The sequence below is a fragment of the Mirounga angustirostris genome, unplaced genomic scaffold, assembly GCF_029215605.1.
Source record: "Mirounga angustirostris isolate CCGP_5_RB_7025 unplaced genomic scaffold, mMirAng1.0.hap1 SCAF_1, whole genome shotgun sequence".
Classification (NCBI taxonomy): domain Eukaryota; kingdom Metazoa; phylum Chordata; class Mammalia; order Carnivora; family Phocidae; genus Mirounga; species Mirounga angustirostris.
Genome location: NW_026991709.1, coordinates 81,497,934 through 81,511,797, shown reverse-complemented (window position 1 = coordinate 81,511,797; position 13,864 = coordinate 81,497,934). Strand labels below are relative to the sequence as shown.

At 44.1% G+C, this 13,864-nt stretch overlaps 2 protein-coding genes across 10 annotated transcripts in view; one reads left to right on the top strand and one right to left on the bottom strand.

Moving 5' to 3' along the window:
• Positions 1-13,864, bottom strand: part of ABCC5 (ATP binding cassette subfamily C member 5) — a 175,963-nt gene that overhangs the window by 108,016 nt on the left and 54,083 nt on the right. The gene's annotated exons all lie outside the window — the stretch shown is intronic.
• LOC123863572 (5-hydroxytryptamine receptor 3C-like) lies at positions 1,248-7,377 on the top strand. The gene is given in 10 exon segments (XM_045903276.2): positions 1,248-1,314; positions 2,604-2,770; positions 3,190-3,234; positions 3,708-3,817; positions 4,099-4,151; positions 4,154-4,264; positions 5,379-5,539; positions 6,328-6,532; positions 6,718-6,933; positions 7,061-7,377. Coding segments are annotated over 10 exon segments (1,365 nt in total). The 3' UTR covers positions 7,291-7,377.

Below are 13,864 nucleotides of genomic sequence, written 5' to 3'. Positions count from 1 at the left end.
TAATCCCCTGTTCCTAGACCTAAGGTCTGGTAGCCAGCCTACCTGTGGAACTCAAGTGTACTAGGAAATCCTTCACTCTTAGCCAATCCAGGAATCCAGTGCCCCACAGGTGTATCCCTGGATATAGACACAGTAGTACTTTGGTCCTACCTGGCATGATGACTATATAGACACAGTCGTACTTTGGTCCTACATGGCATGATGGCCCAATCCTCTAGCCAAGTTTCCAAAACAGGGAAGAAATGCCTTACAGAGCTGCTGGGGCTGAGGCACTGTAGATATTTCAAACCTTACACAGAAAATATGTCTCTCCTGTGCTTTCCTACTTTGGGCCCCTCAGTCATTCCTGCCTTCCTCAGCTCTTTCTATTTAGGGCTGTCATAATCTTCCATTCTGAACAAAGTTTCTTTTGTATTCTAGGTCTGATCCTTCCCCCTTTCTGCAAGAGAAAAATTTCCAAGTCTTTCTGGAAATGTAACTAAGATACTTAATAGAACAATGCTCCAATTCACTCATTTGGTCCAATTGTGTTTTCTATAGAGATGTCACATAAGATATAATATTGATACGTGCCATTAAGATTGATGTTATCTGAGATTACTAGTTTATGATAATGTATAACACTACTGACAACACAAAGACATTAAAAACGGTTCTGCTACCTTAATTTTATGACTTCTATTATCATGTGTAAAGTAAAAAATGTATAGAAAATTTGGTTTAGGGAAAATGAATCAGAAAGGCAGAGGGATTGAAAGGAGGAAATCTTGTTAGGGGCTGTTGAAGAAATATTGACAATAGATGATGAAGGCAGGAATCAAGCTTTATAATTTGGCATTTGCAATCATCCTTAATGAATACATAACCAAATTATTAAATATTGTCACCTTTCCAAATCTGCAGATACCCTAGTCTTAGAAGAACTTGATTCTTACTTCCCTAGCCCTCATCCTCTCATTAAGGCAAGTTATTTTGTTATTGATCTCAGCACCTTGCTGCCAAACAGGTGCTTCTCCCTTAGTGTTGGCCCAACTCCCATCCCTGCCTGGAGCCCGGAAGGCATACCAGCATGGGGGCAAAACAGGACACTCCGCTGTGCCCTCTCTGGCCACAGCCTCTCACCAGGGAGTGGTCACCTGTCATGAGCGCTATTCAAAACCAGAAACCAAGGTGTGGTCTGAGCTCCTTTAAGCTCAAGAGTCTAGGGGCTCCTGGTGAATCCCCAGAGAAGAGTCCAGAAGAGGAGGATGGAAGGGGGGTGGCCTGTGGAGGGGGGAGTCCTCCTCTACCTCACTGTCAGCCTTCTGCTTCCAGGTAAGATGGGGCAAGAACAGGGAAGACCAGAATGTGGTTCTCAAGGATATCTGGGAACTTCCTTGCAGCACTTGGAGAACATTCAGAATTAACATGCTAAGGATTTCTTCCCTAATATCTGTGTCTTGATTGTGTGTGTGTGTGTGGCAGATAGAAAGACATTCCACTGATCAGTACACAGAGCCTTCTCTATTCCTGTCCATACAGGAATCTGCCAAACTGTCCCACTTCACTACCTCTCCAATTCCACCTTTTCTTTCACTTCCGGTGTCCCTCCCACCACACCCTCATCCCACTCTCCCTGTCTTCTTCCCTTAATATGGTATCTGTGAGAAGAGTTGCCACGGATTTTAAATGTGCCATGAAGGAGTAAATGTAAAATACTGAGGGAGATTAGGAATCAATTTGAGGTAGGAGTAGATACTTGGCTTACATGAGGGAATATTTGTTCCTAGTTTGGGTATATACCTTAAATATTATGGAAAGAGATGGAGTTGTAGAGGAGCAAGCAGAGCAAAAGATCACATAAAACTGGAAATGGGGAAAGATTCTGCCCAGGTACTACCAAGATGGCTCCCTGGTCATAGCCAAGAGACAACCTCTGCTCAGGTCTTACTATATGATTGGCATATAGTATAACCTCAGTGATATCACCTAATTATCCCAATGCTGGAAATAAATCCCAAGATATCTGAAGTCACTAAGTCTGAGAAGGGCAAAATAAATGCATAGCACCAAGGCACACACCAATTCAGAATACCTACTACATGTTACCCACATCTACCTAGAAAGTACAATTGTTAACTTCCCTTATTTTCTTGATAAATCAGTTCTTATCTTCAGTAAATATAAGTCCCTGAGAATGAGGAAGAGAAATACACTATAGCAGATTTCTAAGTGACTCGGATGACAAGCTTTAAGGCAGTGCTGAGAGGGGCTCCTAGGTAGACCCAAGAAGCCTGTGATGGGTACACTTGAGGACTTGTTGAAGTGGCTGCCATTGTACCAAGGCCAAGTTTACATACAGATTTGGGTAGGTTTTGCATGAGGACAAAACAATAGGAATGAGAATAGAGCCCTGGTCTAGCTCACCAGATCAACTCCCACCATTTGCCTACCAGATCAGCCTATCCTCTCTGGCCTGGAAGGAAGGGCTTCGGCCTTGGGGAATCTTGGCCCAGGAAGGAGGGCTCACCACTCCTCCCAGTATGCCACCTGTTTTCTCTCTGCAGAGAGATTTCAGCCCTGGCCATAGAGGCCTTCTCTCACAGGGTCTCTGCTCACCACAGGAAGAGGAGACAGATTCACCATCAATTGCTCAGGCTTTGACCGGAACGGGCTGGATCCTGCTGCCTTCCAAGCAGTGTTTGACAGAAAGGCCTTCCGTCCAGTCGTCAACTACAGCATCCCCACTCATGTCAACATCTCCTTCACCCTGTCTGCCATCCTGGAAGTGGTGAGACCTGGTCCCCACTTTCCATTTTTCTAATAGGGAACGAGGATCCTCTGCCCTGTCAACACAATACTGTACTGGTCCAGTGGTGAACAACAGGTCCTCTAAATGGATTCTGCACAAATTAGAGGATTTTCCTATGGGATGGGGAGACATAAAGAAGAATGCTGCAGTGGTATTTTTTCAGGAAGGATTCCTTCTTGAGTGCTGCCCTTTCTGGAAATGTTCCAGGAAGAAGTGTCTCTATGTCAGTTAAAACCTGAATTGTCCCTAGATACAAAGGGAGACAAGCAAGGAAAAGACAGTTGAGCACCTAGAACTATGCCTGGCCCAATAAATTAGTAAATATTGGTAAGAATATGAGGTGGGCATGGGCAAAGTCTTTTTGTACTAATAATCCTGGATGGGAATTTCTTTACCAGAATGCACAGCTCCAGCTTCTGACATCACTTCTGTGGGTCAATTTGGTAAGGCAGATTCAACTATCCCCTTCCCACTTTCATTTGTAAGTATAAATTTGAGGAGTAACTTAGGGGTTTCCTAGTCCCAACCTCCACTAAATCTATAATCTTTCTGGGACCAAATCACTCCATCTTGAAATGGACTGGCCTTGGGCACACACATCTCCCTGAGCAGCTTACAAAGGGGGAAATGGTGATCCAAGACAATGGCCAAATGGTTTGCAGGCCAATATATTGGTGTGCTCCTGGGACCAAAGGGTTTTAGGCTATACTTAAGGTCTGCCTGGAAAAAAGGCCATTACAGGGTACTTTACCAATAACACTTGGCGAGATAAAGAAGGGGGAGACAGGCTGGGGTCATTAGGGACATGAGTCGGGGAAAGAAGATCAGAGTTCAAAGAAGAATGGGAAGGGCAGGAGAAGCTGACTGAATAAACTCTAGCATTGCTCATCTCTGTTTCCCACTGCCCTGGCTACAGATGTGGGACAATCCTTTCATCCGCTGGAACACAGAAGAGTGTGTCAGCCTCAAAATACTCACTGTCTCGGCTGAAAACCTGTGGCTCCCAGACATCTTCATTTTGGAATCGTGCGAATTGGGGTGGGGGGTAGTTGGGGAAGGCCAGCACGAAGCCCATCTGCAAAGAGCAGCCTTGGGTCAGTGCAGGGCACAGGAACATCAGAAGGTTCAGACTGGGGCTCAGCCTCAATTAATTGACTGCCACAAAATACAGGTGTACAAGAGACAAGATAGAGTGACAGTAGAGAAAGAGTCAAAAGGGGAGCACAGTAGGGGAAGATGTGGAAGGGGAGGGGAAAAAAAAGTTAATGAAGGCACCCCAGCACCCACTCCCTCCCTCTCATGAGCAGCATGGATGTGGATCAAGCACCTCCAGGTCTCACCGCCTTCGTTAACAGTGAAGGTTGAAGTACGACAGGCCAGTGCGCGTGACCAGCATCTGTAACCTGGACATCTTCTACTTTCCTTTTGACCAACAGAACTGCACGCTCACCTTCAGTTCCTTCCTCTATACAGGTGAGCAAGACATGTTTTGCTAGTTATTCAAGATTCGGGGAAGATATTAAAAAAAGAGAGAGAGAGAGAGAACTACAGGAGCACCTGGCTGGTTAAGTTTGAAGTGCATGTGACTCTTGATCTCCAGGTTGTGAGTTCAGGCCCCACGGTGGGTGTAGTGATTACTAAAACAAACAAACAAACAAACAAACTTAAAAAAGAAAAGAACTACTGCCTGAGATCTTGGGTGGCCCTTGTGCCAAATGAGGCCCATCTGACCCTGGGCTGCTATAGAGCGCCTGCTCTACAATTTTTAGTTGAAAACTTTTTTTTTATTAACATATAATGTATTATTTGTTTCAAGGGTACAGGTCTGTGATTCATGAGTCTTACAAAATTCACAGCACTCACCGTAGCACATACCCTCCCCAATGTCCATCACCCAGCACCCCTGTCCCTCTCACCCCCCACCACTCCAGCAACCCTCAGTTTGTTTCCTGAGATTAAGAGTCTCTTATGGTTTGTCTCCCTCTCTGGTTTTGTCTTGTTTCATTTTTCCCTCCCTTCCCCTATGATCCTCTGTCTTGTTTCTCAAAATCCTCATATCAGTGAGATCATATGATACTTGTCTTTCTCTGATTGACTTATTTCGCTTTAGTTGAAAACTTTTAATTTTGATAGCTAACACACTTGAACCAGTAAACACTGAATGCCACCAGGTGTCATGTGGTAGATTTGGGTATATTAATCATTATAATGGACATGCATGTAGTTATGAAAAGGTTGAGCTGTTCAAGTTTGATTCCACTAAAACAACATCATACAACTAGGGAATGGAGAAGGAAAATAGGAATCATTGCTAAAGTTCTTGACTCACATTTGAGTCATATCCAATGTTCCCATAACCACTTTGACTCATTCCTGTTTTCAACCAAAAAAAAAAAAAATCAATGCTACAGCCTGTACACACATGAATTGTGGTCCTGTAACCCACTTTTGAGAAAACCTGGATGCCTTGCCTTAAAGGAAGAGAAAGGAAAATTTGCTGAAGAAGCTCAGTGGGGGAGGAATTTAATTTGGGGGCAGGAAGCTTGGAAGCACTTCTGGACTGAGCTGCCCTTGGCCTTCCTTATAGTGGACAGCATGCTACTGGGCATGGACGAGGAAGTGTGGGAGATAACAGACACATCTCGTAACCTCATCCAGACCCAGGGAGAGTGGGAGCTCCTGGGCATCAACAAGGCCACCCCAAAGATGTTGGTGGGCAGCAACCTATATGACCAGATTATGTTCTATGTAAGTCCAAGAGTCCCCTGTTTGACTTCGGATCCCAGTTCCTCTATGATTTTCCTCTTAATCTAAGGCACTTTAGGATGTAAAAAGAATTTCCAGGGGGCTAAGCACTGCTCCCCACTCCACCCTCTATCCTAACTGCCCTGAAGAAGGATCACCAGGGCTTCCCCCTTCCCCCACCCTTTCCCACTTCTCCACCCTACAGAAAGGAGGAGCTGCTGGGCTCTTACAAGCTCTACTGTTCAGAATGGAGCAGCCATCTCTGTGATGGTCCAAAGGGTCCTACTTGCCCCTAAAAGTCTATAATTGCTGTGTTCCCAGCAGGTTGGCCATATGAAAATTAGACAACAAAGCAGGGCACTTCTGTAGAGGATACAATTAAATGCATGTGTTACCTAAAGCAATCATCCTACAGCCAGCCAAACAGTACACCAGCAAGGATTACAGTCAAATACACAGGAGCCCTCTGGGCGCCTGGGTGGCTCAGCTGCTTAAACGTCTGCCTTCAGCTCAGGTCATGATCCCAGGGTCCTGGGATCGAGCCCCACATTGGGCTCCCTGCTCAGTGGGGAGCCTGCTTCTCCCTCTGCCTCTCTCTCTGCTGCTCCCCTGCTTGTGCACTCTCTCTCTCTCTGTGTCAAATAAATAAAATCTTTAATATATATATTATATTATATATACATATATATATATATATATATATATATATATATATATATATATATATATATAAATATATATCCTGACATCAGGATATTTGCCATATTCTCCACAATCTCTCCTCCCCCCAGGTGGCCATTAGGCGCAGGCCCAGCCTCTACGTCATAAACCTCCTGGTGCCCAGCGGCTTTCTGGTTGCCATTGACGCCCTCAGCTTCTAACTGCCAGCAGAAAGCAAGAATCGTGCCCCATTCAAGATGATCCTTCTGCTGGGCTACAACGTCTTCCTACTCAAGATGAATGACTTACTCCCAGCCAGTGGCAACCCCCTCATCAGTATGGCCCCTCTCACTTTCCAGGGAAGCAAAGGCAGGAGGGCATAGGGAGGAGAACCAGGAACTGGCTGTCTCTCCACTTAAGGAGGGAAGGGGTTCCCAGGAAAGACTGGATTTGGAGAAAGTCTTAAGAAAAGTGTAGAGATGAATCTGCCCTGGTTTACTTATAATTTGTTTTGCCCTCAGGTGTCTACTTTGCCCTGTGTCTGTCCCTGATGGTGGTCAGCCTGCTAGAGACCATCTTCATCACCTACCTGCTGCACCTGGCCACCACCCAGCCCCCACCCATGCCTCAGTGGCTTCATTCTCTTCTCCTCTGCTGCACCAGCCCAATGAAATGCTGCCCCACTGCACCCCAGAAGAGAAATAAAGGCCTGGGCCTCCCCCCGGCCCACCTGCCTGGTAAGGGTTCAGCACTGCATACATTTCCTCTTCCCACACAGTCATTTCTCTGCTCCTGTCTCCTTCCCTGGCCCCCTCCCTCCCCAGGGGCACTTCACGGCCCAAGGCTGAGTCTCTGTCTCTGTAGGTGTGAAGGAGCCTGGGGAGTTGGTGGGAAAGGTGTCAGGTCCCAGACAGGCAGAGTTAAATGGGAGCCCTGAGTCAACAAGGGCCCAGCAGGAAGAAGAGACTCAGAGGCAGCGCTTGGTCGACCTGTGGGTGAAGTTCAGCCACATGATGGACACCCTGCTCTTCCGCCTCTACCTGCTCGTCATGGCCACCTCCGTGGTCACCGTCATCATCCTCTGGAACACCTAGGCAGACATCCACATCCACTTCTCTCGGCAAACCACAGTGGGAATTTCTTGGTGTTAGAGCCAGTCAGACCTGGGCCCCTTTTCTGATCTTAGCTACTTACCCCCAGTGACTACCATGTCCCCATCTATACCCCTCGAATTCTAACCCTACGGAACAGGTTCAGAATTGCCCCCAAACAATGTCCTGATTTCTCATATGCTATGGTTCTCGTTCCGACACACTTTCCTTAGCCACACCTAACTTCTGACTCTGTTATCAATGGAGGTCAGGGTCAGCAGAGTCTCTCCTTGATTGATTGTCCCAAAATACAACTTTTCAGGCAGCACTGGCTCCTCAATACATTTCGGATAGGTCCACAAACACTGGAGCAGAGTCCTCTGCAGACACTTTTGATAGTTCACTCTAAACAAGTGTAATCTGATTTGATTTGACGTCTTTCAGACACTTTCACGGTTTAAAAAAAAATGAAAAGGTCAAGTCTCATTTGTACGAAATCACTATAAAATATTTATAATTGCAAAATGTTTCTTTCATCAACCACTTTCATTTCACTTGCCTTTACCACTCTCATTCCTGAAATTGTTCTTTGAAATAAATGATATATTGTATCTTTCCCCCCTTCCTCTGAATTCACAAAATCAAACAGGGAGGGCCTTTTGAATAAATGCTTGGGGCATTTGGGTGGCTCAGTCAGTTAAGCGTCTGTTGATTTCCGCTCAGATCATGATCTCAGGGTTGTGAGATCAAGCCCTGCTTGGGGCTCCACGCTCAACAGAGTCTGCTTGAGATTCTCTCTTTCCCTCTGCCTCTGCCCCTCTCCCCCAATTGCGCTCGCTCTCTCAAAATAAATAAATAAAATCTGATGTACATGCTTGGAGGAGGTCCAGGAAGACTAGTTAAGGACCTCAATTAAAGGGCTCAAGTTAAATAAATTGTCATATAGCCACACAATTAAATGCTTTGTAGCCATTTAAAGTGAGAATATAGATCAATGTTAATACCACGGGAACAGGTCCATGATATATAAAATGGAAAAAACAAGTTACAAAGCAGTTTTTATATATAAGTTATGTTTAAAAAAAAAAAAAAAGAAAAGAAAAAGAGGGCTGAAGAGAAGTGCAGAGAAAAAGGTACAGATGGCTAGAGACCAAAACATAAGCAAACTTTGTCCTGGATAATGGGACAAGAAATGGTTACTATTTTCTTTTATATCTTCATCTGTGTTTTCTTAATTGTTTTCAATGAGCCTGTATTATTTTTACTATCAAAAAAACCCCTAATTTTTTAAGTGTTCCTTATTAATAGTACTTTACACCTTCATGGGCAGCTATGACCTTGGGAAAGATTCTAACAGCTGGCCCTCAGGAGATCCTGACAGAAGTTGAAAAGGGAAGTAAAAGAATACCAAAGACAAATTTCTGAATTATATTTCAATTAGGTGAATACATTTCAGAGATTTCTTTATATTTCTGCCTCCCCTAAGAGAGTGTGTGTCTGTGTGTGGATCAGGTACAATGTCTCATTCATTTTTATAACTCAGTATATGGTATTATGCCTGACATACCATGGGTGCTTAATACAGACTCACTGAATGATTAAATGTATGCATGAATGCAAGCCAACCAAGAATCAGTATTTTACTATCCCTAGGTGTAATCCCTTTATCCCATCCTGGTATATTTTATTTTATTTTTCCATATCTCATGTGGAAAATTAGCAACCCATTTTTATGCATCAACTTTACCTTTGAGTCCTTAGAGATGTTAATTATACACCAACAGGCATTTCTGCTTGCACATTCTCATGTGTTTCCTTCTTTCCATTACTCGGAACATATTTCTCATGCAGAAACTTGTCCTTGACTTTTGCCAGTAGCATAAAATGAAAAGTGTTTACCACATCTTTGAGGAATTTCAAATTTCTTAAGATCACTTTTGCATCATTTCTTTTCCCTTTCCCATCTCCACATTTATATTTCTCTAGATGTCATTTTGTAATTTTTTTCTACCTTATTGAAATGTGACTTTAGGTTTTCTGTGCCAAGATCATTATAATTGACAATATCCTTTGCAAAAGAACATCCTGTTCATATGTTAGGGTTGAGGTGAGCCTTGTGGTCTAAGATATGACCTACAAATGAAGAGAAACATTTTAAGCTAGTACGAGCTTAGACTTGTCATCAGGAACATTAGGAGTATTTCAGTTTTGGAGGGGGTGCTTCTGGTTCCTGCCATCCTTCTCCCCTTTAAAAGATATATATAAATAGTAGCCCTTATGATAATAACTTTATTTCCTTTTCCTCCAGGTTCTATTGTAAACCTCTATTAAGAGTGTGCATTGGAAATTTATGAACTGTTTATAAAAACCAGACCACGGGTGCCTGGGTGGCTCAGTAGTTAAGCGTCTGCCTTCGGCTCAGTTCATGATCCCAGGGTCCTGGGATCAAGCCCCGAACTGGGCTCCCTGCTCAGTGGAAGTCTGCTTCTTCCTCTGCCCCTCTCCCCGACTTGTGCACTCTCCCTCTCTCAAAAAAACCCAAAAAACAAAAAAAAACCCAGCCCACTGGCCCTGGATATGTTACTGTCCTCAAATGTTTGATCATGTTTCTAACTTCTTGAGTTGTCATTTCTACCAGCTTCCCACTCTCTTTTCATTAGCAGCATCCAGGGGTATTCTCACAACCTTTTCACATCTCAGTGTTTATTTTCTCTCTTTTTTTTTTAACTCAGGTATAGCAGACATACAATGTTACGTTACCTTGTACAACATAGTGATCTGACAACTCTATACGCTATGCTCTGCTCACCGAAGGGGTAGCTCCCATCTGTCCCCATACAACGTTGTGACAGTACCATTGACTGTATTCCCTAGGCTGTGCCTTTCATCCCCATGACTTAGTCACTCCCTACCTGAAAGCCTGTACCTCCCTCTCCCCTTCACCATTTTGCCCAACCCCCACCCCTCTGGCAACCAGCAGTTTGTTCCCTGTATTTATGTGAATACCTTTTTGTTGTTTGTTGGCTGTTTGTGTTTTCTCTTCTATAAAGTGCCAATTCATGTCTTCAGTCCATTTTTCTTTTTCTTTTTTAAAGATTTTATTCATTGGACAGAGAGAGACACAGCGAGAGAGAGAACACAAGCGGGGGAGTGGGAAAGGGAGAAGCAAGCTTCCCGCTGAGCAGGGAGCCCGATGCAGGGCTCGATCCCAGGACCCTGGGATCCTGACCTGAGCCGAAGGCAGACGCTTAATGACTGAGCCACCCAGGCGCCCCTTCAGTCCATTTTTCTGATAGGGTTTTTTGTCATTGTTATTCATTTATAGGCATGTTTTATGTATTTTCTACTATTCTTCCGTCAGTTATGTGTTGCAAAGATATTTTCCTGGCTTATAATATTTGACTTTTCACATTTAGTGTCCTTTTTTTTTTTTTTAAGATTTTATTTATTATTTGAGAGAGAGATAGAGAGAGTGAGAGAGAACACGAGTGGGGTGAGGGACAGAGGGAGAAGCAGACTCACTGCTGAGCAGGGAGTCTGATACGGGGCTCGATCCCGGGACTCTGGGATCATGAACTGAGCCGAAGGCAGATGCTTAACCGACTAAGCCACCCAGGCGCCCCACATTTAGTGTCCTTTAATGAAAATAAGTTTAACATTTTTTTAATGCTGAATTTATCAATCATTTCCTTTATGTTTGTGATTTTAGGGTCCTATTTTCAGAAGTCCTTCCTTATCCAAAGTTCTAAACCCTGAAAAATGCAGAGAAACTGGATCATTCATACGTTGTGGGTGGGAATGTAAAATGGTACTGCCACTCTGGAAAAGAGTATTGCAATTTCTTTAAAAACTGTACATGCCAATACCATACCATCTAGAAATTCTACTTCTGAGTATTTATTCCAGAAGACTTTTGTTCACACAAAAACCTGTAGACAAACATTTATAACAGGTATACGTGTAATAGACAAAAACTATAAAGAACTCTGTGAAAAAATGTATATTTGGTCTCTGCTCCCAGTTCCTGACACAGAGTTCATAAATCCCTTGGAATTTCCTAGATAATAAGAGCATCTTTTGTTCTAATGAGGTGACTCTTTGTAGGCTCCTGGATAGCTTCAGGATGGGGACTGGTCACCAGAAAGACCAAGGTATGACTGGAAGCTTGGAACTCTCAGCCCCAATCCCCACCCTCTAGGGAGGGGAGAGGGGCTAGAGATTGAGTTAATAATTGATCATGGCTACATAATGAAGCCTCCATAAAAAATCCTTCAACTATGCAGTTTGGAGACCTTCCAGGTTGGTGACACATCTACACGCTGGAACTCCATGGAGACAGAAGCTCCTGCCCTCAGGGCCCTTCCAGATCTCACCCTGTGTACCTTTTCATCTGGATGTTCATCTGTATACTTTATTACAAACTTTTTAGCCAGTAAACAGAAGTAAATGTTTCCATGAGTTATGTGAGCTGTTATAGCAAAAAATTGAATCTGAAGAGGGGGTTGTGGGGACCCCCAATTTATTGTCAGTTGGTCAGAAGTACAGGAGGCCCTGACTTGCAATTGGCACCTGAAGTGGGGTCAGTCTTGAGGGACTGAGCCCTTAACCCAAGGAGTATGCCAGAAGGGGTAGTGTCAGAATTACTTGGTGTGAGGGAAAAGCCCACAATTTGGTTGTGGGAGCACCCGGCTGGTTCAGTCAGTTAAGTATCCAACCCTTGATTTCGGCTCAGGTCATGATCTCAGGGTCGTGAGCCCCGCATCAGGCTCTGCACTCAGTGGGGAGTCTGCCTGAAAGTCTCTCTTCCTCTCCCTCTGCCCCTCCCCCGCAAATAAATCAATCTTTTTTTTTTAAAGTGTTGTGAGTGAAGTAGAGGAAATAAGTGTTTTCCCTTAAAACTCAGAAGTCCTGGGGCACCTGGGTGGCTCAGTCGGTTAAGCCGCTGCCTTCGGCTCAGGTCATGAGCCCAGGGTCCTGGGATCGAGGCCCGCATCTCTCCCTCTGCCTCTGCCTGCCTCTCTGCCTACTTGTTCTCTCTCTCTCTGTCAAATAAATAAATAAAATCTTTAAAAAAAAAAACTCAGAAGTCCTTCAACAAAATTAAAAAATTTTTAAAAACTTCAGAAGACCTTCAACAGGTGAGTGGTTGAACAAACTGGTACATTCCTACCATGGAATACTAGTCAGCAATAAAAAAGAATACATACTGATACACACAACAATCTGGATGGGTCTCCAGAGAATTACACTGAGTGAAAAAAAAAAAGCCAGTCTCCAAAAGTTTATACTGTGCGATTTGATTTATATAACATTCTTGAAACGACAATATTATAGAAACGGAGAACAAATGAATGACTGCCAGACAGCGGGAGGTTAGGGAGGGAGGGAGGTGGCTGTAGCTATAAAAGGAAAACATGGGGATCCTGGTGTTAAAGTTCTCTATCTTGAGTATATATATCAATATCAGCATCCTGTTTGTGGTATGGTAACACAGACCAGCCCAAAAGTTTTCAATGAAGTGTGTCAGAACCATCTGGGGAGCTTTAAATACACGCACACCCTTCCATAGAGGTCGGGGAGGCTGGGAGTGCAGGTATTTTCAAAAAGCTCATCAAGTGATTTTTTACTCACATATTCCCACATGGCCCCAGGGCTGTAGGCCTTCAGAGACATTAGATAAGGAAGGGTGAGCAGGAGAGATCTGTGTTAGGGGAATGGCAAAATGAAGTATTGGACTGGGGAGGGACAGCTGGGTGGCTCAGATAGTTAAGTATCTGCCTTCGGCTCAGGTCATGATCCCAGGGTCCTGGTATAAGCCCCACATCTGGCTCCCAGCCCAGCGGGGAGTCTGCTTCTCCCTCTCACTCTGCCTCGTTCTCTCTCTCTCTCTCACAAATGAATAAATACAATCTTAAAAAAAAAAAAAAAAGAATTGGACTGGGGGAAAACCAAGCAAGGAAACCTTTTTTTTTTTTAAGGTTTTATTTATTTATTTGACAGAGAGAGATACAGTGAGAGAGGGAACACAAGCAGGGGGAGTGAGAGAGGGAGAAGCAGGCTTCCAGCCGAGCAGGGAGCCTGATGCAGAGCTCGATCCCAGGACCCTGGGACCATGACCTGAGCCGAAGGCAGACGCTTAACGACTGAACCACCCAGGCACCCCAAGCAGAGGAAACCTTAGGAAGATGTCCCAATAGTGCAAACAAGGGATGATGCAGATCTGTACTAGCTGTGCTAGCTGTGGGGGCAGAGGTCTGTTAGTCAGGTTTACATCATGAAAAAGAAGCTTACTCTCGATACTTTTAACTCACTATTGACAATAATCCCTAATGTCCACAAGTGGATAAAGGATACATTTCTAGTCTGCAACAAAATAATTACATGTTCTTGCCTTGTGAAATTAGCAGGTGTCTCCACCACATCCATTTCTGAATGATCCATGCACTTTCTCTGAGGCATAGTTAGTTCCAGAAGCACCTGATGAGACTTTTGTCAATGGCTTTACCTGCCCGATCTCCCACATTCCCCATTTTCCCCAAAAAGTACTTGGAACTCAGATTTAAACCACTCATCTAGA